The sequence below is a fragment of the Leptodactylus fuscus genome, chromosome 10 (assembly GCF_031893055.1).
Source record: "Leptodactylus fuscus isolate aLepFus1 chromosome 10, aLepFus1.hap2, whole genome shotgun sequence".
Classification (NCBI taxonomy): Eukaryota; Metazoa; Chordata; class Amphibia; order Anura; family Leptodactylidae; genus Leptodactylus; species Leptodactylus fuscus.
The window spans coordinates 6,440,766-6,468,731 of NC_134274.1; the positions used below are offsets into that span (position 1 = coordinate 6,440,766).

General features: G+C 45.4%; 1 protein-coding gene across 4 annotated transcripts; it reads right to left on the reverse strand.

The window, feature by feature from the left end:
- Positions 1–1,051: 1,051 nt before the first annotated feature.
- On the reverse strand, positions 1,052–27,960 carry ATN1 (atrophin 1). 4 transcript variants are annotated; one of them, XM_075257621.1, is made up of 10 exons: positions 27,691–27,960; positions 12,104–12,251; positions 11,808–11,945; positions 11,197–11,307; positions 8,273–10,017; positions 7,907–8,099; positions 6,904–7,720; positions 6,670–6,813; positions 6,306–6,486; positions 1,052–5,804 (listed from the first exon to the last, which is right to left on the reverse strand). In XM_075257621.1, exons 2-10 carry the CDS (start codon positions 12,128–12,130, stop codon positions 5,750–5,752), a joined length of 3,411 nt encoding a protein of 1,136 aa, XP_075113722.1. In that variant the 5' UTR covers positions 12,131–12,251; positions 27,691–27,960; the 3' UTR covers positions 1,052–5,749. The 4 variants fall into 4 exon arrangements, with proteins under 4 accessions (XP_075113722.1, XP_075113723.1, XP_075113721.1 ...); XM_075257622.1 differs by having other exon boundaries at positions 1,052–5,783; positions 11,808–11,948; XM_075257620.1 differs by having other exon boundaries at positions 11,808–11,948.
- Positions 27,961–27,966: the final 6 nt, after the last annotated feature.

The window sequence follows — 27,966 nt, forward strand, 5'->3', positions numbered from 1 at the left end:
GTAGATGACACTTATGGGGGGTCTGTAGATGACACTGTTATGGGGGATCTGTAGATGACACTGTTATGGGGGTCTGTAGATGACACTGTTATGGGGGATCTGTAGATGACACTGTTATGGGGGATCTGTAGGTGACACTGTTATGGGGGATCTGTAGATGACACTGTTATGGGGGATCTGTAGATGACACTGTTATGGGGGGGTCTGTAGATGACACTGTTATGGGGGATCTGTAGATGACACTGTTATGGGGGTCTGTAGGTGACACTGTTATGGGGGATCTGTAGATGACACTGTTATGGGGGTCTGTAGATGACACTGTTATGGGGGGTCTGTAGATGACACTGTTATGGGGGATCTGTAGATGACACTGTTATGGGGGATCTGTAGATGACACTGTTATGGGGGTCTGTAGATGACACTGTTATGGGGGTCTGTAGGTGACACTGTTATGGGGGATCTGTAGATGACACTGTTATGGGGGATCTGTAGATGACACTGTTATGGGGGATCTGTAGATGACACTGTTATGGGGGATCTGTGGATGACACTGTTATGGGGGGTCTGTACATGACACTGTTATGGGGGGTCTGTACATGACACTGTTATGGGGGATCTGTAGATGATACTGTTATGGGGGATCTGTAGGTGACACTGTTATGGGGGATCTGTAGATGACACTGTTATGGGGGATCTGTAGGTGACACTGTTATGGGGGATCTGTAGATGACACTGTTATGGGGGATCTGTAGATGACACTGTTATGGGGGAATCTCTAGAGGACACTGTTATGGGTTTCTATAGATGACACTGTGATGGAGGATCTGCACCTGGAACTATGTGTAATATCATGGATCCCCTATGTTTTTCCGTATCTATACAGCGGTTCTTCTTCTGGGAGATGGATGTCGGGTTTAGAACCTGTTGCTTTATCCTTGGCTCAGTTTTCGGAGCACCATCACCATTACACGTCCTCGGAGGTCGGGGTCCTCCTTTCAGGAAGAATCAAACAGTCTATTGTACAAATACCACACAATAAATCCTCCACACGTTTAGTGTAAGTGCCTTTTCACTTTATTCCAACCCCCCCCTCCGCGCGTTACACAGGTGGCCGTGCAAAGACATCGTGCAAAGGCGCAAGAGGAGGCGGAGAGTACAAAAGGGGTGGGGCTTGGGTGGATGAAGGAGTGTAATATCCATATATATTTATACAGTTATATTTTCGTAGGCTCTCACTCTCCCCCATCGCGCGCTCTCTCTCTCGCACACATATGTACATATACAAGGTCACACCTATATGTACAAATACACAGGGATTTCTCATATATAAATACAGGGTGTACAGCCAGACTCTCTACTTACACACGTCATTTATAAAATGAGGAGTAGAGAAGGTTGATCTATAGATGCAATGCTCACATCTATATGTCCTAGTTCTCAGGATCACTTATTAGATACGATAACAAAAAAAAAATCCCTAAAAACAATCTGTACGTCGTATACGTGGATTCGCCAATTTTCATCCAGGTGCAAGACCTGCAAATTTTGTAGATTTGTCTGTGGCGTAAAATTACAATACGCAGGAATCAAAAACAAAGTGACTATTTTAGTGGAGATTTTTTGAATATTTTTGAATATGGGTCCAACCAATGCGTACTTGGTTGGACCCATATTTTTGTGGGCCTACTGGAGGATCCTCAAGTAGGATAGTCCCACCATGACTAAAGGATAAGTGCTACAACCAAGTTTCATTACACAACGGCCTTCTTCAGGTTGAAACAGTCAAAAATTAAAATTGGCATCAAAAATTAAAAAGTGATACGTCCCCACCAATACCAATTATTGCCCACGCAGCCCATGATTCCAGGTAACGTGTCCCCTCTGTGGCCACCACTGGCTCGGTGATCATTGCCTCAAGAGGAACCAGGAAGATGAGACTGGCGTTGTCGGAATGGGATCGGTAAGGTGGGCTTTTTTAAAGGGATCCTATCATTAAGAAAAGCTATTCATCTCCTACCTTTAGATGTCTTCTTCACGCCGCCGTTCAGTAGAAATACCGTTTTTTACTGGTATGCAAATGGGTTCTCTTGCAGCACTGGGGGCGTCCCCAATGCTGTGAGAGAACTCTCCAGCGGCGTCTCCATCTTCTTCAGGAATATCCTCTTCTTGTTTCTTCTTCCAGTGTAGGCGGCGAAACTTATAGGCCTCGGGCCTGGGCAGAGGTGACTGCGCATGCCCGCGGCCACAAGAAAAATGGCCGCTTATACAGTAAGCAGCCATTTTCTTGTGGCTGTGGGCATGAGCAGTTGGCTCTGCCCAGGCCTGAGGCCTACAAGTTTCACCGAAGACACAAGTAGAGGATATTCCTGAAGAAGATGGAGACATCACTGGAGAGTTCTCTCGCAGCATTGCGGACACCCCCAGTGCTGTTTGAGCACTGGGGCCCGCCACCAGTGCTGCGAGAGAACTCATTTGCATATTGGTAAAAACCGGTATTTCTACTGAACGGCAGCCCGGAGAAGACATCTAAAGGTAGGAGACGAATAGCCTTTCTTAAAGCTATTCCTACATGTTAGGGAGAAAAAATACCTTCTAAATGATAGGATCCCTTTAATATTTTTTTTTTTACCCCTTTAAGGTACCATATATTAAATTATCCCAATGATATCTAAATAAAGAGTGCTCAATTAAAAGGCACGTAACTAAGAAATGCCAAAAAGTGCCAAGGCCCAAGTTACAGACTACAAGGGGTCCTTCTCCAAAGAATTGCACAAGTCAAAGAGAAAAAATTACCCCTCAGACGTGGGTCAACTATATGGGTCCAGCCAACAATGACAATAACCCCAATTGGGGGGTGGGGTGCAGATCCGGGGCCCATTTCCAAGGGCAACCCCCTTCTGGAATACAGGTGGGTCAATGGTTTTTCCTTTCACCCAATATTATGGGGTCTATGGGGCCAATGTGAAGGCCCACAGAATCCAAAAACTTCCTGCAGGCCTCTGTAGAAGAAGTTACGCCCATGATAGTTGCCACATTTTTAGCCTACCACGTAGTTATCGGGGGAGGGGACTATAAAGAGGAATAAACCTCCCAAATGTTAAAAAAAATAAATACATAAAAAATAAATATAACATACTAAAATACTGTGTTGTCTACTGCATGAAGTGAAAAAACGCTCGCAAGGCGGGAATGGTGCCAAAACTATGCAAATGAGCTGACCTATGGTAAGGTATTGTTACCCCCACCACATACAAATTTGTATCTAGGCAAAGGAAATTAAGATTATTTATGGGGATCAGTAAAAAATTTCTTGATTTCAAAAATTTCGAAATTTTCAAAATTTCTCATTTACAGGCTTTAGTGTCCTTAGGACAATATTTTGTGCTGTGGGGTGTTTTTTTTTTAGTGTCTCTAGGACAATACTTTGTGGTCTGGGGTCAAGTGTTAGGACATAGATGCTTCCATAGATTGAGATTCTGATCCTCACACTGTCCCTAGGACATTGCTGAAAATCAAAAAGTTTTTTTATGGTGGCCCTAAAATACAGAATCTGCCACATGGCCTGTATGGCCGTATCCTTAAGTGCTTGATATGTGATATACACATATCCGAGGAGGACATCACCCCCAATGAATGGCTCACATCCCAAATCGGGACTCGAATTCCACCAACGTCAATGGTGGCCTATCTCGAATGCTGGCTCAAAAATTTCCAGTTTCTTTTGGGTACCCAAATGTTTTGGGTATTCTAGAAAGTGCCATGGTCACGACTATAAGTATTAGATACAGGCGGGTTGTTATGCATACATTGCACTACGTAAATTGGTAAAAAATATAAAATTTTTTGGAAAAATCTGACTCAATGCAGATGGATTAAGGAACTGAGATACACTGCATTAGATACAGTCTTCTATCTCTGCAAAGTAAAAAAAAATTAGATCCATAGAACATATATGTGGATGATATAAAGAAAACACGGCAATCGCATACCAAGCACACGCATGTATCTCTAGCACATACTGTGGAGTGCATATGTACGGATATACTCTATACTTATGGTCCAATTATATGTATATACAAATATGAAAAACTCAGTCATCACTGGTATATACATAAAGAGATAGACGTACACGCTCAGACATACGGGGTCCGGAAAAAAAACCGACGCTCTCACTGCTTATATACAGGTCGACAACATTCGCTTGTATACATACACTCACATATATACAAAGGGACAAGAACGTGCATCCTCACTCATGTACGGGTATATACAAGGTAAACTAGAGCCATACACACACCTATATATATGTACATCCATACACTGATATATACAGACTGCGAGGCGCATAGGTACACGGACGGCTTCTTCAGGTCATCCAACGCATCGCCGGTTTGTTACGTGCTCTTTACTGGTGACATCATCACGATCTGAATGTAGTCAAAGTAGGATTGGCTGCGCTGGAAATGACATCACAAGTAGTTGTCGGCCTGATCGTAAGGAAAAAATCTGCTGCGCCAACCCCGCAGTAGCAGCCATTTTGTAGATGGTTAAAGCAGCCATTTTACACACCTTTAAGGCAGCCATTTTGTCACTGGCCTTCATTTAAGGAAGTCAGCCATTTTAGGTAGAAATATTTGACAAGCAGTTACATTAGGGGTGGGGAAAAAAGTGTCTTGACTTAGGCCGTAAAATTCACTTCAATGGCTGCCGTCACTGAGGTGTGAGGGATTCTAACATGTTACTGCTAAGGTTCTACGCAAAGGACAGACCTATAGGCCTCATTTACCACAATGGTCTTTGTTGTCAGAGCTCAACGTCCATCTTCTCTACTGCGCTGGTAAAATGAAAGCTACACAGTAATGGGTTGCTACGAATAACGGGGACCGTTTTGATAAATCTGCCCCATCCGTGATATAGTCACATCCCTCAAACGCGATAGGTCGGATAATGTCAGCCGCCATCCACGTCCACGTGCCGATTATAATACCATACAGACACATACGGGGGGGAGAGCCGAGCGCAGTCACACCCAGACGGACTATTAGTGACACGTTACATACAAAAAGAAAAGTCGTTTCCATTAGATGTCGGGTTAATGGAGCAAGCGGTCTCTTTCTAGAACTGCGCGGTCTCTCTATTGCAGGATGTCTCTCTGCCGGAAGAGAGGAATCGCATACGGAGTCTCACCGACACTACCCTATGATGTCTCTTTCCCATAGGAAGTGTCTCTTTTGCAGAAGGCTTTGGCCTGTCAGTCGTGGGGCTGTCACTATCGTAGTGTATAGAAGTTCTCACAGTGTACTTCCCGCGTGAGGGTCACAGACTGTCTTCGGTGTTATAGGGCGTCTCTTTCTTCATAAGGAGCTCGATATATTTTGGGGTTCAAGGTGCAATGTGTCACAGAAGGGCTGTCTCATTGGAGAATGGGGTCTATCTATCCCAGAGAATCGCTCTCTTAGGTAAATTGGGGACTATTTTCCACAAAGTGTCTGATTCTGAGACAGTCTCGGATACAGCATGTCTCTTGGCACAGATTCTGTATCCCGGAGTATCTTTCATACAGTCTCCAATACTCGGTCAAGACATGTCTCACTTGCTACCAATGTCCGTTTTGTAATTTTTTTTTGGTCATGATAAATATTCCTCCCTCCTTGGGCAGCAGTCTTATGTCTGGAGCTGTGATGTCATCCTATCTTGTCCAATCTGAGGCTTGCAAACAAGTGGGATGACCTCCGACCTTGTGACATCATTACAGGGTTTTATCGGTTTCTTTCTTCAAGTGACTGTAAAAGGATTGGACAAATCTTTAAAGAAAAAAAAACATTTCTATGGTCTGGTTATCTTTTTTATTGAATGGGATCGTTTCAGAAATTTTTTTTGTAGAAAAATCTGATTAATAAGGCGGACTGAGATGGGGATCGGCTTTTCCTTCTCTGTCTTGTTTAGTTGTAATTTAGATGCGAGCTGAGAAACTTAAAGCGGAAGACATGTCTCGACTGGTTATCAAGGCGGGATGCTCCTAGGAACCCATCCCAACCCAGGCAATTGTGGGTAGATATCAGAGCCCATTGGGCTTAGGGGGACCCATGATGATCTGGATAAACATTGTCAAGTCAAGTTTGGTTTAGACAAAGGCCTCCTTAACTGTAAGGGTCCAAATACACCTGGACCACCTATTTCTGAACTTCTTATTGCCTTATTAATCAGATTTTTGCAAACAAAGGTGGACAACGAATAAATGCATGACAAGACGACGTCCACGTGATATGGAGTAATGTTTAAGCTCGTAGATCCAAATGACTCACCTATAATAGTCTTCTTGCCCGGGAAGGGGAACGCCTTGCAAAGGATGATGGGTCTGCAGCCAGTGCTGTTGCTCCAGGGCCAGGCGCTGCAATTCTGCAGACTGAGCGTGCATGGCCTGTAACTGGTGGGCGGCCGAGAGGGGGGCGGAAAGAGAAGAAGGGAGGTCTCTGTAAGGAGAGGCTGTTGGGGAGAAAATAAAACCAATGAAAGGGTCAATGAAAATGACCTTCAGACCATACGGTAATAGTTCTAGGGCAGTAATGATGGTATACTTGGTCCATCAGGTAAATGAATGGGTTAAATTTTACACTAAAATTTGACATACTGTATTAGAGAATACGAAATCACCGCTCTTACACTTACCAAATATCTGCTGTCGGAGTACATCGCTATCATGCAGAGGGTGTGGAATCAATGGATTTGGAAGGGCAGCTGCAGGGTACGGGATCCTTGTCAGATGGGATCCTGATGTGAGCGGGTCCATTAGTGGGTGCACAGCAGCTGAAGCTGGGAATAAAAATGGTGGTTGTTTTGAAAGACTGGGCAATGTAGCTCCTTATTTGTTAAAAATACAAAGCTAGTACCCAAAAAACCTACCTGCATGGATTGCATCCTGCTGGTGTAGGTGTAGGTGTGAATGGATGTGGGAATGCTGGTGATGATGTGGGGTAACGTTCAACATTTGGAGTCTAGTCAAAGGGTCACCACTAAGAGCAGCCACTCTTTCCGCGTGCTGTCGTTCTGCAGCCAATCGTTCAGCATAGGATAGTTCCCCTCGGGCCGCTCCAGCAGCTCCAGTTGCTCCTGGTCCGGCTCCAGGCCCTGCCCCTGCAGCCCCTAGTGCCAGCCGTTCCCTCTCTAGAGCATGTTGGTGAGAGTGCTGCCCATGGTGGTAGGGGAAGGCAGGGTGCAATCCCATTTGTGGAGGGACACCAGCAGTCGCAGGCGGTGGTTGTGGAGGGGGTTGGTGATGCGGTGGCGGTGGAGGCGGCAGGGGAAGAGTAGACGGGTGAAGAGGGTCTAGCTCTCCTGGTTTTACTTCATACCCGGGTTTCAGCCTTTCTCGCAGCTCCCTTTCTGCCCGGGTAGGGTCGCTTGCAAACACAGCTGGTAAATTGTAGGCAAGAAGCGGATCTCCGAGAGGTAAATAAAATGGGTGGTGCGGTGGGTGACCAGGCTGAGGTGCTCTCCCAGCTGGTGAAAGTACATGAGGACGGGCGTATTCGCTTAAGGTACGAAGAGCAGGTGTATCGGGTCCCAAATAAGGAGGGACAGCAGCCACAGCTCCTGGGGGTTCAAAATGAGGTGGACGAGATGGGGCTGAAGACGGAGAAGGCAAGGCCAAAGAGGGATGGTGAGGAGGGGGCTGAGGACACAGCTGAGGACACTCATGAGATCGAGACTCCAATTTTTGCTACAAATAAACAGATATAAGGAGAAAAAGAAGATAAGAAGGACTTATTATATGTGGTTGATGGCACCAGATTTTGGGAACTAACGACATTGGCACGTTTACTAGACTGGGGAGCAACATGTCATACTGTGGCCAATGACTGGGGCATGACAAAAACACATCTCGGAACAATCTATGCTCTCTTACCACATTCCTCTCCAGTTCCCGTTCCCTCTCGCGTTCTCGTTCACGTTCTTCTCGAGCCCTCTGCTCACTCTCTCTTCGAGCTCTCTCAATCTGCTCTGACCTCTTCTTGGAAAGCTTTGACCCATCCAAGGGCACAAAATACAAGTCGGTCCGGCAGCACGAGTTGTACCCTCGATCCAGGTGTTTGTTAAACCTGTTGATGCATGAATCATGTTTACCATGTAGATGGATACGTAGACCAAAAATGAAGCATTCTACAGTGGCAAGACCAAGGGCCGCCCATATTTGTCTGACCCTGGACAGTCTTACGCATATACATTATGGTCACATTTAGTATTGGAATTAACATGATTGATTTAATTTTACCTTGCAGATTGACTGGCATGACTTGGTGTGTCCACGAGCTTGGGTGGAGGAGATGGGCTGCTGGGAGGAGGAACAGGACTGTCACCCTCTGCATCACACTCCTCGATGGGTTCCTGTTTTATCTGCACAGGGGCTGGAGCTGGTGCTGGCAATGAAGGTGCAGGTGCAGGTACAGGTGGAGGTGCAGGCGCAGGCGGAGGGGCAGGTGGTGGTGCAGTAGTAGGAGTAGTAGGTGAAGCTTCTTTGAAACTCTGGGTAGGAACTGGTGGTGGAGTTGAAACTGGAAAAGTTCCCGTCTTATAAGGTGGAGGAGGGCCATTTTTATAAGGTGGTGCCGCTGGAGGAGCTCCTTTGTAACCTTGGAATGGGTAGTTAGCATAAGCCTGAGTGTTTGGAGGATAATGGCAAACAGATGATGTTGAATGGGGTTGATAGAGGGCATGTGTTGACTGAGGATTCTGGGGCTCCACTTGGGAGGAGTAACCCAAATTCCCACCTGTAGAAGGAGGTTGTGATGAGAGATGAGATGTATTTGGGGGTGCGGGTGATTGCCCACCACCATTCCCTGATCCAGGAGCAGGAAGTTGATTGTTGTTCTGATGGTGTGAACTTGGAGATAAAATGCCACCAGGAAGAACATGGGGAGGGTGATGGCTGGCTTGAGGGGCAACACTTGGTGGTTGACTACTTTGCGGGGTAGGAGAGCGTCCTCTGTTTGGTAAAATGTGAGGGTGGTGAGAATTATTTGTATTATGGTTCGGAGACTGACCCTGTCCACCAGTTGCACCTCCATGAGGGTGGAGCACACTGCTTTGGGATGCTGGAGATTGAATGGTGCTTGGTGTAGGCATTGGGTGAGGGGGGTGGTTATTATGAGGGGACTGAGCACGTGTGCTACTATGATGAGGGGTACCAAATCCACCTCCAAGGTTCTGGCCTCCACCCACTTGTCCATTTTGAGGAGGAGGCTGGGGGTATCGAGGGGCTCCTTCATTCCGTCCATAATTAAGTCCACTCTGGCCCCAAGACGGGTGGGGACCGGGCTGAGGCTGTCCATATTTCCCTTGTGTAGGGTATTGATGAGGATATCCAGGTGGGTACTGTCCTGGATAAGGAGGATACCGAAGTGTACAAGAAGCAGAAGGTATAGGCTGACCAGTTTTTTCTCCAACTTGGGAAGGCAGTCCTGGAGATGCATTGAGAGGACGCAAAGCCGGGGGTGGGGGCAGATTGTGAGAAACATGGGGGTATGATGTTGTGGATGAAGAATTGGTGGGCACCGAAGGTGGAGGAGCTGTAGGAGAAGCCAACGGCCGTGGAGATCCTAACCCTGCTATAGGAGTGGTGGGTGGAGGCTTGGCTTGAGAAGTCTGTGCAGGCACAGTTTTTACCATCCCACCACTACTGGGATATAACTGTGGAAGATGGGGAGCCAGGTATGGTCTAGCAGTTTGAGGGTCACTTGGTGGGGTTGGCTGAGAAGTCTGAGGAGGGGGTGGCAACACAGGAGATTCAGCAACTGGTGAAGCAGGAGGTGGGGGAGAACCAGGTCCTCTGTACAGAGAAGGAAATGATTTTGGTGACGGGACAGAAGACGCGTCACTCTCGCTGTCCCCACTGTGCAAGCTTGGAGAAGTGCTGCGGTTATCCTGGTCAATGTCACGAGGATCGCTCCCGCCATCTTCATTACCACTCTGCCCATCTAAGCTTTCTTCATCAGGAGGTGGACGGGGAACTTCAGGAGACTGTGGATAAAAACAGATGAGTAGAAGACATTATTTCATGCAGATCTCAGAAATATAAGAAGATGTGTGACTGCAAACCTGCTTCACCTAAAAATAATTTCCCCTAGATCCTCAAAAATTCTTGGCCAAAAATTGGTTTCTGTGGTCACGTCATGCGGCACTGAAGAAACATTTCTGATGACGTCATGAAATGGGGCAAGACCAACAGTGGGCAAAAAAAGCCAAATTTGAGAGGTACATTTTTTCTTATTTTGTTTTACAATTTTGTTCTTAGTGTGACATGTTTGTGGACTGATAACCTAAATTAAAATGGAAAATAGTACAGGGGGGGTCCATATATATTGTTTTTGTTATAAGTCCATCCAACTCTTCCTTTCCTTTCCCGGCACTTGCCAATTCCGCAGCAGTCTTCTTTTTGCAGCCCTCGCCTAATTTACATTCCCTGTCGTCCCTACCAGCAGCACAATATGGCGGCGGTGGAGTGGACAGGGTCATTGACTTGGATGCCAGCTTGAGTTGCTTGCCATCGCCTCTACTGAGGTGGCTGACAACCTACGTCCCGTCTTGACCGGGTTATTGACGCGGGTGTGAGAATAGGGACGATATCTTGGCCTCCATGAACGATATTCATTTGGCTACAGATTACCTTAGAGAGGCTTCAAGACAGCAGCTCAAGCTCAATGGCCCTGTTCACCGCCGCCGTATTGTGCCGCTGTTTGGACTAAGGGAAACAAGATTACCTTCATAATCCTTAGTTACATATGGGATTACAATAGAAGATAACACCTCATTTTTCGAAAAAATCTAAATAATAATGCAGACTGAAATGGAAAACTGGTAAGATTCTGCCTCTTATATGGGGATTTCAGGCAATAACTAGATTAGGTCTTCAACTCAAGGCTGGACTAGGGCACAACGTTTAGTGGAGAGCAGGCCAGGACGCTCAGCAGGCTGTAGTAATCAGATTTTTGTAAATTAAAGGGGTTGTCTTCAGTGGAACTCGTGAAGGACCGGAACGCGCCAGGAGGATACTGCAGCATCAGGGACAAGTGAATATGATTTTTTTCCCCAATGATTTAAAGGAGTTGTCCAGTTTTACCTGGACAACCCCTTTAAAGAAGAAAATCACTTTCAATTAATATTAGATCGATTTGTGAGAAGAGAAGTCAAATCTCTCACCTCCATTTTAGCTTTCTTCTGACTTTTCCCTGCTTCTCCCTCGCTCTCGGAGGAATCCTTTACTCTTTCCCGTTTACTGTTCTTAGGGACAGAGTCATCCATGCGGCCCTTCTGTAAGACAGAGACGAGAAGTTTAAAGGGAGCCTGTCGGATCCAAAATACCTCCCCCCCCAGTAATAGTGGTGTGAAGCATCCCTTAATAAGAGGAGAAACATTACCTTTATGATAATTATCTTTTTATGAATATGCAAATCAGCCAGAGGCGAGGCCAAATTTATCAGACTGGTCCACAGACGGGAAGAATTTGGAAGCTATAAGGGCAGCAATTCCAGAGGAGAGGTAAAGCACTTGCAGTTGTCTGTAGCTAAACTTGACAGGTCCCGCCCCCAGTGCACTTTCAGGTTGATTTGCATATCCATACAATGATGATTATCTCTGCATTTGTTCCTCGCTTTGTGGCCACAGTGGTATGTTTCTGTTCTTATTAGAGGCCCCTACGCGGCACTATTACCGGTTTGGAAGACGCCTCCTTTAAAGAAAAGTGGATAAGTCCACCATGTTCCCAGATCACCAGATGGAGACGGTCATCAGATCTGGTCTAAGATCCTTACCTTTGCACTTGGCCGGCCCTTTTCGCTCTTGCTGTCGCTACTGGATGTGCTGATGGCACCAGGAGATGCTCTCCCCCTCGCTCTGCGCTCCTCCCGTGGACCCACACTCTCCTTTTTCCTTCCACTCCTCATCGACATCTTCTTAAAGACACCGAGAAGAGAAGACAAGTCATATTAACAAACGCATACCCGTGGAAAGTTACTGAGCTACTTTTGGATATGAGGCGACAGTGACACCTCGGGGTCATCACGGACCTCATATTTCCCTACGCGCACGTAGATTATTTAATACTCACCGAGTCTTTGTTCTGTCGCGTTTTCATATTGCAGGGTGCACAGGCCCCATCTCCTTGCAGTTAACAGATAACATGAACTGCCCCTCTGACAGGGAGGGGGGGAGGGTTAAGGGGAGGGGGCAAAAATATCCAGTAACGGGAGTCCTATCTGGAAAAAGAAAGAAATGAATTATTGGGAGGAATTATAGGAAAGCGGGTGAAGTCCATGTCAACCCCAGTGACTATATTAGGAGACTGGAGGGTATCCCTCAGCTAGTTGTCATCTTTAAAAAGAGCCTTTCATGACCGACTCCAACTCTCTGCACCCTTCAATAGGTGCTGTTTCCAGCACTGTTAGCAATATTTCTCTAGTCCCCACCATTCCTGAGCAATCAGTGTTATTAGTTTCAGCACTTAACATGCTAAGTAGGCTCCCTACTGTCAGATGAGTGGTCTTGGGATGGGACAGAGGAACCGGGTCCACCCACCTGACACTAAGGAGCTTAATTAGCATATTGGGTGCTGAAGCTAACAACACCAATTGCTCAGTAACGGTGGGGACTAGAGAAAAAATTCCAAATGCGTCAGAATCAGCGGGGCAGCACCTATTGAAGCATGCAAAGAGTTGGAGTTGGTAGAGCTGGTGCAAAGTCAATGGTCAGTGTAGCAACAGGTCATTTATAAATTAGTTCCAAGCATCCGTAGCATGAGTAAATAGTAGGTGCGGCCTGGATTTCCCAAGGAAACATGGTTTATATGTTTGTCATTAGAAAGCATTGACTGGTTGGGGTTTCCGACCCCGACCCTGGACGTCACTACCCATGCCAAGAGATGGAGACGTGGCATAAAAAGAGTCTTGTGTCTAGAAGACACACATTTGCAAGACCAAGTCCCCTATCTCTGTGAAAATACTGGGACGAGCTATCCATGATGCATCACAGAATGCAAAGATCGGGTTCTGCAGATTGGCTGCTGTGTATGAGCAGAAGCTCACCGAGAAGTCAATGGAAGAGCAGAATAATCCGAGACTATAAGTAACTAAACAAAAATTAGGCAAAAAATATATTGAGCTTCAGTAAGACAAAAGCTATGGAATATATTGGCCATGGACTACAGATTTACACATACTCCACGTGACTACGACGACTACGACAACAATCAATTCTTGACCATTATAAGTATAGCTGTTAGATCACATGTCTGACAACGAGATGGAACTAAGCTGCTGTCTGTTTCCAAGTGCAACCAGATGAAAACCTGTATGTATATGGAATTCTGTAAAATCACACAAAATCAGTTCTATGAAAGTAAAGTATTTGCAAATTTACTAAATTTTATCAACTCTTGGTCTATACGGACACAACCGTGCTTAAAAAAACATCAGTGAAAATGGATGAAATGGTCCGAGTTTCATGCCCATTTTTCATCCATGGAGCATTTGTTTGCACAGATCCCTCAGGAACCTTGAATCTATGCAATCTGTGAACAACAACCCAAAAAAGCAAGTCTTATTCTTTGACAGTCAAAATGGACCATCACAAAACCTCTGTGTGACATCACTTATTATTTTATGACACCTTGTGACTAGAATACCCAAAACCGCCATGTTTGCACCTGCCTTGCAACCTTTCTCAAGGAGGGCAGGGTCAGACCCAACGGGAGCCCCATGTTCATCATTTATACCACTTTGGTGGATAGAGTAGATTTCAGCCAAGGCATACGGGGTCATTGCATTACCTAATTGATGACGAAATGAGCGCCTCTTCATGAACTAAGAGCACCCTATACCGGGGCACAGGACAATAAGTAATGTACGCTGGTCTTGACGACCCCCCCCCCCCCCCAGTGGCCCAAATTTACTAACTGGACTGCACCTAGAAAGGGGCTATAAATGCATCTCAACTTGGTGCATTTCTAGCTACTCACCCTACTAGTTGGAAGATGACCAGGAGGCGGGGCTTAGCCGTGCAGGAAGAGAGTCCTGTACAGGTGGAGATCTGCACGGTGCAGGTTTTTATAATAATAATAATAATACATTTTATTTATATAGCGCCAACATATTCCGCAGCGCTGTACAATTTGTAGGGTTAAAATACAGACAGATACATTACAAAGAGAATCATTTCACACAATGGGACTGAGGGCCCTGCTCGCAAGAGCTTACAATCTATGAGGTAGAGGGGGTGACACAAGAGGTAGCAGGGGCGGCATTACTTATACAGGGGTCAGACACTTCTGTAATAGAGGTGACTGTCATTACACAAACATAAAACTTTATGAGCCGTCACCAGTCGTGTCCTGTAGCATGTGGATGGAGCTTGGACCTATAAAGTTATCCTGAGATGACATCCTATCATGTGGGGTAATGTGGGAGCGGGGACAGAGGAGGGTTAAGGGTTTATGTTAGACATTGTGATAGGCTTGTCTGAAAAGATGCGTCTTTAGTTTGCGTTTGAAACTGTAGAAATTGGGAGTTAATCTGATTGTCCGGGGTAGAGCATTCCAGAGAAGTGGTGCAGCTCGGGAGAAGTCTTGTATACGAGCGTGGGAGGTTCTGATAATAGAGGATGTAAGTGTTAGGTCATTGAGTGAGCGGAGAGCACGGGTTGGGCGGTAGACAGAGATGAGGGAGGAAATGTATGGAGGTGCGGCATTATGGAGAGCCTTGTGGGGGAGGGGGAGAACTTTATATTTTATTCTATAATGAATAGGCAGCCAATGTAGCGACTGGCACAGACCAGAGGCATCACTGTAGCATCTAGCCTAATAGATGAGCCTGGCTGCTGCATTCAGAATAGATTGTAGAGGGGAGAGTTTAGTGAGGGGAAGACCGATTAGTAAGGAGTTACAGTAGTCAAGGCGAGAATGAATCAGAGAGACAATAAGTGTCTTTAGTGTATCTCTGGTAAGGAAAGGGCGTATTCTGGAGATGTTTTTGAGGTGGAGGTGACATGAACGTGCAAGTGATTCAACATGAGGGGTGAAGGAAAGGTTTGCGTCAAACATAACCCTGAGGCAGCGGGCCTGATGCCTAGGAGTTATAGTAAGGCCTGAGACTGCAATGGATATATCAGGGACAGATCTATTAGATGGTGGAAACAGTAGTAGTTCAGTCTTGGAGAGATTTAGTTTCAGATAGAGAGAGGACATGATATTTGAGACAGCAGAGAGACAGTCACTGGTGTTCTGTATGAGTGCAGGGGTGATGTCATGGGAAGATGTGTATAATTGGGTGTCATCAGCATAAAGATGATACCTGAAGCCAAATCTGGCAATGGTTTGTCCAATGGGGGCTGTGTAGAGAGAAAAGAGCAGGGGGCCGAGGACCGAGCCCTGAGGAACCCCAACAGCAAGGGAAAGAGGGGAAGAAACAGAGCCCGCAAATGATAAACTGAAAGTGCGGTCTGAGAGATAAGAGGAGAACCAGGAGAGCGCCGTGTCATTGAGACCAACTGAGCGGAGCCTATTGAGGAGGAGATGATGGTCAACAGTGTTTTATATATTGAAAATAGTCTTTGGAAACGGCCTACCTGTCCGATGTAGAAATTGCAGGATTGTGATGGTGCCCAGACACTCTTCTAAAGGAATATACAGTCCTATGAAAAAGTTTGGGCACCCCTATTAATCTTAATCATTTTTTGTTCTAAATATTTTGGTGTTTGCAACAGCCATTTCAGTTTGATATATCTAATAACTGATGCACACAGTAATATTTCAGGATTGAAATGAGGTTTATTGTACTAACAGAAAATGTGCAATATGCATTAAACCAAAATTTGACCGGTGCAAAAGTATGGGCACCCTTATCATTTTATTGATTTGAATTCCCCTAACTACTTTTTACTGACCTACTGAAGCACAAAATTGGTTTTGTAACCTCAGTGAGCTTTGAACTTCATAGCCAGATCTATCCAATCATAAGAAAAGGTATTTAAGGTGGCCAATTGCAAGTTGATCTCCTATTTGAATCTCCTCTGAAGAGCGGCATCATGGGCTACTCAAAACAACTCTCAAATGATCTGAAAACAAAGATTGTTCAACATAGTTGTTCAGGGGAAGGATACAAAAAGCTGTCTCAGAGATTTAACCTGTCAGTTTCCACTGTGAGGAACATAGTAAGGAAATGGAAGACCACAGGGACAGTTCTTGGTATGAAAAAGCACATTTGGACAAGGCAGCTTCATTTTGGAAACAAAAATTGAGTTGTTTGGTTATAAAAAAAAAGGCGTTATGCATGGCGTCCAAAAAGAAACAGCATTCCAAGAAAAACACTTGCTACCCACTGTAAAATTTGGTGGAGGTTCCATCATGCTTTGGGGCTGTGTGACCAATGCCGGCACCGGGAATCTTGTTAAAGTTGAGGGTCGCATGGATTCCACTCAGTATCAGCAGATTCTTGAGAATAATGTTCAAGAATCAGTGACGAAGTTGAAGTTACGCCGGGGATGGATATTTCAGCAAGACAATGATCCAAAACACCGCTCCAAATCCTCAGGCATTCATGCAGAGGAACAATTACAATGTTCTGGAATGGCCATCCCAGTCCCCAGACCTGAATATCATTGAACATCTGTGGGATGATTTGAAGCGGGCTGTCCATGCTCGGCGACCATCTAACTTAACTGAACTTGAATTGTTTGTCCAAAATACCTTTATCCAGGATCCAGGAACTGATTAAAAGCTACAGGAAGCGACTAGAGGCTGTTATCTTTGCAAAAGGAGGATCTACTAAATATTAATGTCACTATTCTGTTGAGGTGCCCATACTTTTGCACCGGTCAAATTTTGGTTTAATGCATATTGCACATTTTCTGTTAGTACAATAAACCTCATTTCAATCCTGAAATATTACTATGTCCTTCAGTTATTAGATATATCAAACTGACATGGCTGCTGCAAACACCAAAATATTTAGAACTAAAAATGATTAAGATTAATAGGGGTGCCCAAACTTTTTCATAGGACTGTAAGTTGTAGATAAGACTGCCTGGGATAGTCCTGCTGAGTAAATGATGCAATGCTTTATTTAGGGCTTATCACACTGCATGCCGCTGTATGGCGCCTCGGTATGGCACTGTATTATATAGTCGTTATTCTCCCCTGGAGGTAACACTTTCCATATATACCGAGTCTGCTGGAGCTCGCCAATCCAACTGGAAAACCCTCAGTATGAAAGAGGGGTAAAGAGGTACAGTAAAGGCCTCGTGCACCTCCATGATGGGCGTCATTGTGGGTTATATTTGTATGGCATACTGGTAAGGGGTCACCTGTGGCTCACCCACACCAAGAGCCAAAAAAAAGGGATGAGGTAATGGTGCAATACACATTGGCCTAAGTTGAAGCATTGTCTAGGATCAGATGCCCCTATAGGTACTACAATTACTAGGAGGCCTCGGAATAATTCTGGCGAGTCATGTCTATGGCAGGGAATCAATTAAGACTGTCATAAGGATCGATAGACCTAATAAATTCCCCCCCATTAAAATACTTTTGGCCAAACATCTTCTGTGTATGCACCAGAATTTTTCTACACCTTTAGCCCCACCCATGGCATCTGCTCCAAAGGTGCCATCATTTGGGTTGTCTTCTGTCCCTGTCCCATACAGTTACTCAAACTTTGCTCTGTACTGCTAGTACTACTACTGTTACACTGCAGCATCCCTCTTACTGTTACACTGCAGCATCCCTCTTACTGTTACATTGCAGCATCCCTCTTACTGTTACATTGCAGCATCCCTCTTACTGTTACATTGCAGCATCCCTCTTACTGTTACACTGCAGCATCCCTCTTACTGTTACACTGCAGCATCCCTCTTACTGTTACACTGCAGCATCCCTCTTACTGTTACACTGCAGCATCCCTCTTACTGTTACACTGCAGCATCCCTCTTACTGTTACACTGCAGCATCCCTCTTACTGTTACATTGCAGCATCCCTCTTACTGTTACATTGCAGCATCCCTCTTACTGTTACACTGCAGCATCCCTCTTACTGTTACACTGCAGCATCCCTCTTACTGTTACACTGCAGCATCCCTCTTACTGTTACACTGCAGCATCCCTCTTACTGTTACACTGCAGCATCCCTCTTACTGTTACACTGCAGCATCCCTCTTACTGTTACACTGCAGCATCCCTCTTACTGTTACACTGCAGCATCCCTCTTACTGTTACATTGCAGCATCCCTCTTACTGTTACACTGCAGCATCCCTCTTACTGTTACACTGCAGCATCCCTCTTACTGTTACACTGCAGCATCCCTCTTACTGTTACACTGCAGCATCCCTCTTACTGTTACACTGCAGCATCCCTCTTACTGTTACACTGCAGCATCCCTCTTACTGTTACACTGCAGCATCCCTCTTACTGTTACACTGCAGCATCCCTCTTACTGTTACATTGCAGCATCCCTCTTACTGTTACACTGCAGCATCCCTCTTACTGTTACACTGCAGCATCCCTCTTACTGTTACATTGCAGCATCCCTCTTACTGTTACACTGCAGCATCCCTCTTACTGTTACACTGCAGCATCCCTCTTACTGTTACACTGCAGCATCCCTCTTACTGTTACACTGCAGCATCCCTCTTACTGTTACATTGCAGCATCCCTCTTACTGTTACACTGCAGCATCCCTCTTACTGTTACTCTGCAGCATCCCTCTTACTGTTACACTGCAGCATCTCTCTTACTGTTACACTGCAGCATCCCTCTTACTGTTACATTGCAGCATCCCTCTTACTGTTACTCTGCAGCATCCCTCTTACTGTTACACTGCAGCATCTCTCTTACTGTTACACTGCAGCATCCCTCTTACTGTTACACTGCAGCATCCCTCTTACTGTTACATTGCAGCATCCCTCTTACTGTTACTCTGCAGCATCCCTCTTACTGTTACACTGCAGCATCTCTCTTACTGTTACACTGCAGCATCTCTCTTACTGTTACACTGTAGCATCCCTCTTACTGTCACTCCGCAGCATTGGCATCCATACTACAGTTGCTCTTTGGCATACCTACTACTGTTACTCTGCAGCACCTCTACCACTGTAACGCTATGTTCACATCTGTGTAAGGTGTCTTTGGAGACTCCATTGCAGTTTGTGTTGAAAATTACAGAACCAAAAAGTGCTGCAAAGACAACTTTAAAACAATGCACACCTGATGGATCCCATTATAGCCATCGGGTCCATCAGTCTCTATATGCAGTTTTAGCGTTCCTTTATTCAATTGTTCTGGTCCTCCAATGGTTCAGAAAAGCAAACAACCTGATGCTAGTGTTACCCTAGTGTTACTCTGCAGCATCCCTCCCTACCACCATTACTCTGCAGCATCCCTCCCTACCACCATTACTCTGCAGCATCCCTCCCTACCACCATTACTCTGCAGCATCCCTCCCTACCACCATTACTCTGCAGCATCCCTCCCTACCACCATTACTCTGCAGCATCCCTCCCTACCACCATTACTCTGCAGCATCCATCCCTACCACCATTACTCTGCAGCATCCCTCCCTACCACCATTACTCTGCAGCATCCCTCCATACCACCATTATTCTGCAGCATCCCTCCATACCACCATTACTCTGCAGCATCCCTCTCTACCACCATTACTCTGCAGCATCCCCACTATTGTTACTCTGCACAGCATCCTTCCCTAACCCCCCATAGAATTGAATGAAGCATGCTGGTAATTGTAGTTTCAGCTGCAATGCTGAACTCTGCCTAAACTATAAATACACTAAACAATTACAGCCAATCAATAAAAAAACATTCCATCAAACACGACTGTACAAAGCATAAATACTACACAAATAATACTACAACACATAACATATATAATACCTCTATACACACCCTGCACAACATTGCCATAAATCAACTAAACAACAGGGTCATTCAGTGTATAAGTAGGGGTTTGGCATTGCCAAAAAACACACTGCACGCTGCCAGAATATACACTTCTGCAGGGCACAAATAAATCCGCTATAAGTAATACATAACATAATGGTTACATCATAGTACAAGTACAAGTTTCCAAAAGTTCTTGCCATACAGTGCCCAAGTAATAGTACACATATACAGTCCTATGAAAAAGTTTGGGCACCCCTATTAATCTTAATCATTTTTAGTTCTAAATATTTTGGTGTTTGCAGCAGCCATTTCAGTTTGATATATCTAATAACTGATGGACACAGTAATATTTCAGGATTGAAATGAGGTTTATTGTACTAACAGAAAATGTGCAATATGCATTAAACCAAAATTTGACCAGTGCAAAAGTATGGGTACCTCAACAGAAAAGTAACATTAATATTTAGTAGATCCTCCTTTTGCAAAGATAACAGCCTCTAGTCGCTTCCTGTAGCTTTTAATCAGTTCCTGGATGAAGGTATTTTGGACCATTTCTTTCTACAAAACAATTCAAGTTCAGTTAAGTTTGATGGTCGCCGAACATGGACAGCCCGCTCTCAAATGATCTGAAAACAAAGATTGTTCAACATAATTGTTCAGGGGAAGGATACAAAACGTTGTCTCAGAGATTTAACCTGTCAGTTTCCACTGTGAGGAACATAGTAAGGAAATGGAAGACCACAGGGACAGTTCTTGTTAAGCCCAGAAGTGGCAGGCCAAGAAAAATATCAGAAAGGCAGAGAAGAAGAATGGTGAGAACAGTCAAGGACAATCCACAGACCACCTCCAAAGAGCTGCAGCATCATCTTGCTGCAGATGGTGTCACTGTGCATCGGTCAACTATACAGCGCACTTTGCACAAATAGAAGCTGTATGGGAGAGTGATGAGAAAGAAGCCGTTTCTGCACGTACGCCACAAATAGAGTTGCCTGAGGTATGAAAAAGCACATTTGGACAAGGCAGCTTCATTTTGGAAACAAAAATTGAGTTGTTTGGTTATAAAAAAAGGCGTTATGCATGGCGTCCAAAAAGAAACAGCATTCCAAGAAAAACACTTGCTACCCACTGTAAAATTTGGTGGAGGTTCCATCATGCTTTGGGGCTGTGTGGCCAATGCCGGCATCGGGAATCTTGTTAAAGTTGAGGGTCGCATGGATTCCACTCAGTATCAGCAGATTCTTGAGAATAATGTTCAAGAATCAGTGACGAAGTTGAAGTTACGCCGGGGATGGATATTTCAGCAAGACAATGATCCAAAACACCGCTCCAAATCCTCAGGCATTCATGCAGAGGAACAATTACAATGTTCTGGAATGGCCATCCCAGTCCCCAGACCTGAATATCATTGAACATCTGTGGGATGATTTGAAGCGGGCTGTCCATGCTCGGCGACCATCTAACTTAACTGAACTTGAATTGTTTGTCCAAAATACCTTTATCCAGGATCCAGGAACTGATTAAAAGCTACAGGAAGCGACTAGAGGCTGTTATCTCTGCAAAAGGAGGATGTACTAAATATTAATGTCACTTTTCTGTTGAGGTGCCCATACTTTTGCACCGGTCAAATTTTGGTTTAATGCATATTGCGCATTTTCTGTTAGTACAATAAACCTCATTTCAATCCTGAAATATTACTATGTCCTTCAGTTATTAGATATATCAAACTGAAATGGCTGCTGCAAACACCAAAATATTTAGAACTAAAAATGATTAAGATTAATAGGGGTGCCCAAACTTTTTCATAGGACTGTAATATCACCATTCACAAACAACAAGCATTTGTAGCAATAAAATGAAGACAAGCTTGCATGCTGTTATTTGCTACCTATTGTTCTCTGTTATCAGCCAGCTAAGTAAGTCTAAGTGAATCACGAAGACTACGTTATGTCATATTTCTCCGTTTTCCGTTGCGCGGTTCTCTTATCAGTCGCTCCTCTAATAACATCGCTGGATTTTTATAAGCTGCTGAATTTAGATTTAGCGGCCCTTTAATGATCCGACCGTAAATGGCGGCCATTAATAATAATTGTTACTTCTATGATACTAAAACAACCCGTAACGATCCGCCGTAGTAAATTACAATTTTATGATGCTTGTTTTCCAACTTTGACGGCTTCTTGCACAATTTCTCGTTTTGGGGGATAGTTCAATGTGAGGCTCATCGAGCTAATAATTATGCGACAATGTAACGCCCATCGATCATGCGAATTAGGAAGTAAGTAGTGCGTGTGAATATAGGAAACATCGTCATATATTTTATCAAGGAAAGTTACGTCTTCATCACCTTCCACCAGCCTGTGGTTCCCCTGTTCAATATTCAGAAACGTCATCAGTGTAATACAATAAGTATCAGACAGGTAGGAGGGAGAGGAGGGAGACGCAGCTGCAGTTTTTCTCTCTCTCTTCTCAAAAATCCATCTAGAGTAAGTATAAATGTGTAGGTATAGGTATCAAACAAGAAGGAGGGAGAGGAAGAGGATGCAGCTGCAGTTTCTCTGTCTTCCCAAAAATTCCATCTATTGTAAATATAAGTATCAGGCAAAGAGGAGGGAGGAGAGGGGATGCAGCTGCAGTTTCTCTCTCTCTTACCACTAAAAACATCTAATGTAATGCAGTAAGTATCACACAGGGAGGAGAAAGAGGAGAGGGGTACAACTGACACAAAATCCATCTAGCATAAAACAATAAGTATCGGACAGGTAGGAGACTGAAGAGGGGGATGCAGCTGCAGATTTTCTCTCTTTCTTACCATAAAATCCATCTAGTGTAATACAAAAGGTATTAGACAGGAAGGAGGGAGAGGAGGGTGATGCAGCTGCAGATTTTCTCTCTCTCTTACCACAAAATCCATCTAGTGTAGTGAAATAAGTTTCAAAAAGATAGAAGGAAGAGGAGGGGTGTAACTGCAATTTCTTTTCTCTCTCTGGCCAAAAAAATCAATCCAGGGGAGCCTACACACGGAGTAAACGCGCGTGTATTTTTGCAAAATACATGTATAAAAATAAGACTCCCATTGACTTCAATGATATTTTTTACACGTGTAAAAACACGCCTGTAAAATGTCATTGAAGTCAATGGGAGTCTTATTTTTACACGAGTATTTTTACACGTGTATTTTGCAAAATACACGGAGCGTTTACTCCGTGTGAAGGTTCCCTAAGGTAATACAATGAGTATCAGACAGGTAGGAGGGAGAGCAGGTGGATACAGGTGCAGTTTTTCTCTCTCTTGCCACAAAATCCATCTAGTGTAAAACAGTACAAATCAGACAAGGAGGAGGGGGATGCAGCTGCAGTTTTTCTTTCTTTATTACCACAAAATCGATCTAGTGTGATATAATAAGTATGAGATAGGTAGAAGGGAGAGGAGGGAAATGTAGCTGCAGTTTTTCTTGTTCTATTGCCACAAAAGTCCATCTAGTGTAAAACATTAAGTATCAGACAAGGAGGAGGGGGATGCAGCTGCAGTTTTTCTTTCTCTTTTACCACAAAATCCAGCTAGTGTAATATAATAAGTATGAGACAGGTAGGAGGGAGAGGAGGGAAAAGCAGCTTCAGATTTTCTTGCTCTATTGCCACAAAAGTCCATCTAGTGTAAAACAATAAGTATTAGACAAGGAGGAGGGGGATGCAGCTGCAGTTTTTCTTTCTCTATTACCACAAAATCGATCTAGTGTAATATAATAGGTATGAGATAGGTAGAAGGGAGAGGAGGGAAATGTAGCTGCAGTTTTTCTTGTTCTATTGCCACAAAAGTCCATCTAGTGTAAAACATTAAGTATCAGACAAGGAGGAGGGGGATGCAGCTGCAGTTTTTCTTTCTCTTTTACCACAAAATCCAGCTAGTGTAATACAATAAGTATCACACAGGGAAGAAAGAGTGGATGGGAGGGGATCAGAAATGGGGAGACAAGTAAGTACTAAGGACAGCACTGAAAAGGGGGCCCTAATTTTACAATTACAATTGGCCGAAGTAGGGGTAGATACAAGTATTCTCATCAAGTCGTAACTTGTGGGGCTGCAGAGGGTGTGGTCGGACCCTGCCACAGAAGCCTTAGAGGGAATAGAATGCTTCTTGGCACATATACATATTCTAAGCACATCCAATTTGTAGGGCATTGTCATATCAATTATTGCCATAGGCAGTACAAGGGCTGAAGAAGCTTTAATCTATGGCGAAACCTGGCAGTAAGTGTTCAGTTTTCCTACAGCGCCACCACAGGGGAAATAAAGTATTACACAGTCACTGTTCATATTAGTGGGTCGTCTGTATAATGTAAAACAGGGCAGGTCCTCCCTGGCCAGGATATGAGGATACTGTGTAGAAGACCCTCCTCTATTAATATAGGCGTATGAAAATGGACAACCCCTTTAAGAGGCCCGACTCAATATAGTAAATCTAACTCTAATAGGCACCTACTTCTCATACATTTTTGTCAGGATATGCCCTGTTACAAAAAAATCACAATCTCTCCTTCCGAAGCTATAGATGTGTTCAGCTTGTCTATTTCTGATCTTTTTTCCATCATTTTTGGGAATGCATATATGTTTTCACTCCTGAGGAGTGAATGGGCACTTCTTAGTGTGATGTCAGAGCCATGATCAGCATCCTGAGCCTATCACATATCTCCCTCTTCTGCTTCCCCTCTCACAGCGTGAAGTCTCAGCAAGAAACTGCATCTCCCTCCTCTCCCCTCTTTCCTGTCTTCTAGTTACTAGATGAATTTTCCAGTCACTGAGGAGGGTTGGGAACATTTCAAAGATCCTACTGTTAGGGAAAGTAATGAGTGAAAGGCAACGGGCTGGGGAAGGGGGTGAGAAAGCTGTCAATTTACCATAATAACATACATTATACAGTTTCCTCAAATCATATGGTTGGGTCACAACTAGTATCATGGAGCAGATATGACTTAAGCCTTTGCAAAAATTGGATTGGATCCCAAACTTCAATGTAGTTTTCAGCTAATAACTTGATATTAGGAAAATGCGACTGACAGGGAACCAGATACTGGGGCCCCTCAGATCTGAGCGCCCTGAGCGCCCACTGATGGGGTCCCAGTGGCTGGAGGTTTCCATAGCCCACTGATGGGGGTCCTAGTGGCTGGAGGTTTCCACATGCATTATGTACAGGTGACCATGAATGAAGTGAACTACAGATGACGCCAAGGCCGTGGTCCCACCCTGCCCGTAGAGTCCAAGAAGGTGCAAAAAGTTCCTCCAGTAGACTATAAATGAAAAGTGATCATAGGGGCCAGATAGCAGATTTTACATTGGGGCCCAGGAGCTTAAAGATATGCCTCTGATAGGACCTAGGAGATCCTCCTAAGCCGGGGGCCTTGTTACAATCCTGAATATAAGGGAGTCCTCTTCCTCGTTCTTGCTAGGAAGTTGGGTGCTCTCATGGAAGGGAATGGCCAAAGATGTGGCTACTTTTCCATATGACAACTACATATGGGGCCCCCTATTTGAAAAATAATGGGGGTCCCAGTGGCTGGAGGTTTCCATAGCCCATTGATGGGGGTCTCAGTGGCTGGAGGTTTCCATAGCCCACTGATGAGGGCCCCAGTGGCTGGAGGTTTCCATAGCCCACTGATGGGGGGCCCAGTGGCTGGAGGTTTCCATAGCCCACTGATGGGGGTCCCAGTGGCTGGAGGTTTCCATAGCCCACTGATGGGGGGCCCAGTGGCTGGAGGTTTCCATAACCCACTGATGGGGGTCCCAGTGGCTGTAGGTTTCCATAGCCCACTGATGGGGGTCCCAGTGGCTGGAGGTTTCCATAGCCCACTGATGGGGGGTCCCAGTGTCTGGAGGTTTCCATAGCCCACTGATGGGGGTCCCAGTGGCTGTAGGTTTCCATAGCCCACTGATGGGGGTCCCAGTGGCTGTAGGTTTCCATAGCCCACTGATGGGGGTCCCAGTGGCTGGAGGTTTCCATAGCCCACTGATGGGGGGTCCCAGTGGCTGGAGGTTTCCATAGCCCACTGATGGGGGTCCCAGTGGCTGGAGGTTTCCATAGCCCACTGATGGGGGTCCCAGTGGCTGGAGGTTTCCATAGCCCACTGATGGGGGTCCCAGTGGCTGGAGGTTTCCATAGCCCACTGATGGGGGTCCCAGTGGCTGGAGGTTTCCATAGCCCACTGATGGGGGTCCCAGTGGCTGGAGGTTTCCATAACCCACTGATGGGGGTCCCAGTGGCTGTAGGTTTCCATAGCCCACTGATGGGGGTCCCAGTGGCTGGAGGTTTCCATAGCCCACTGATGGGGGGTCCCAGTGTCTGGAGGTTTCCATAGCCCACTGATGGGGGTCCCAGTGGCTGGAGGTTTCCATAGCCCACTGATGGGGGTCCCAGTGGCTGGAGGTTTCCATAGCCCACTGATAGGGGTCCCAGTGGCTGGAGGTTTCCATAGCCCACTGATGGGGGTCCCAGTGGCTGGAGGTTTCCATAGCCCACTGATGGGGGGCCCAGTGGCTGGAGGTTTCCATAGCCCACTAATGGGGTTCCCAGTGGCTGGAGGTTTCCATAGCCCACTAATGGGGGTCCCAGTGGCTGGAGGTTTCCATAGCCCACTGATGGGGGTCCCAGTGGCTGGAGGTTTCCATAGCCTACTGTTCATACATGTGTTACCACCCCTTTGGTAAGAATGGGGGACAGGGCTACCACAATATGGCTGGTTCCCTGGCACATACTTACGACACGTCTGGTTAACCTATGGTGGCATCTTCCATACCGCACATATCCAAGAGTGTACAAAGATGGCGGTGTCTATGGGAATGATGAAAAGGTGGGGCTTCAAATCAAGATGACAACCACCCCCAAAAATAACGTGAACCCTAAATCTACAGTCATCGCGACATTAACAAAGCGGGGTCCATAGGTAACAAGGAAAGCAATGAAGTGGTAGTGGGTAGCCAACGCTGAGGGGCCACCTTGCAGGTTTCCTCTAGCGCCCCCTCCTCTCTGTACACCCCTGTACATAACCACAGTAAAAACACACATAAAACATGGATGAAACTATTGCGATAACATACAAAATGCATCATCATTATCATTAAACTTTCGGGAGGGCTGGGCGACAACCAGCTTTCCTACAACCCTGCATGACAAATCTTCCCATTTACTGCGAGCAGCGGGCATAGCGAGACAGATTCATCATTCAGAAGCACAGGAAAGCTGGGTATCAATCTCTATGGAAACTGTCACCATACTGACTGTCACTCAGCTTTCCCAGAACCTGATATAAGTCTCAGCATCTTGTCAGACGAGGACGACTCAAGGACTTATATTGACTAAGGATTATTTTAGATTTTTTTCCCCCCGTATTATCCTATTGTGACATAGCGTTCCCTTACAGCATCAGTCGCGACTCCGCAAACCTTATCTGACCTCAGTCTACGCGCAGCGCAAGGAGCGATATACATTAACCCTTCCAGCTACTTGTACGACAAGCCACAGATTTAATCTTAAGGAAGGTTGGGGGCAGGGGGGGCGCACGGTACATAGACGATTACACATTGCATGACATAATCCCCGTCGTAGCACCGAACAACATCGCCGACCCTTCCATAGGAATCCATTTGTACCTGCACAAACATATATCTAGAACTGTATACATAGTAACATGGTGGACTAGGTTAGTACTTAAAGGTACAGTATGCAAGAACCTTACAGCAGTATTCCAAAAATCTAGCAATACCTGCTCCCCCTGGTAGGCCTCTCCCGTATTCTGTCCATGTAGATTGCAAGCTGTTGAGCTCAGGGCAGACAGTGAGTGCATGAGTTACCCCTCCATGTGTACTGCGCAGTTGTGTATGTTGGTGCCGGGGGTGTGTGCACGGAGGGGATCCCACAGGAGGGGGTGTGTATGTATTTTTGTATGTGTGTGTGTTCACCTCTATGATCAATGGCTTCATATGTGTCTCATGTAGCGTGTCGCCTGCGTCCTTCTCCTCGCCTGGATCGTACCATACAT

Bases quoted from the DNA above. Each gene is read 5' to 3' on its own strand.
- ATN1 (XM_075257620.1), bottom strand. From the start codon at position 12,130: ATGAAAACGCGACAGAACAAAGACTCG. The intron at 11,949-12,103 runs GTGAGTATTAAA...GGTGTCTTTAAG, and splicing joins CGCGACAGAACAAAGACTCG to AAGATGTCGATGAGGAGTGG. The intron at 8,100-8,272 runs GTAAAATTAAAT...ATGCATCAACAG, and splicing joins CATGCCAGTCAATCTGCAAG to GTTTAACAAACACCTGGATC.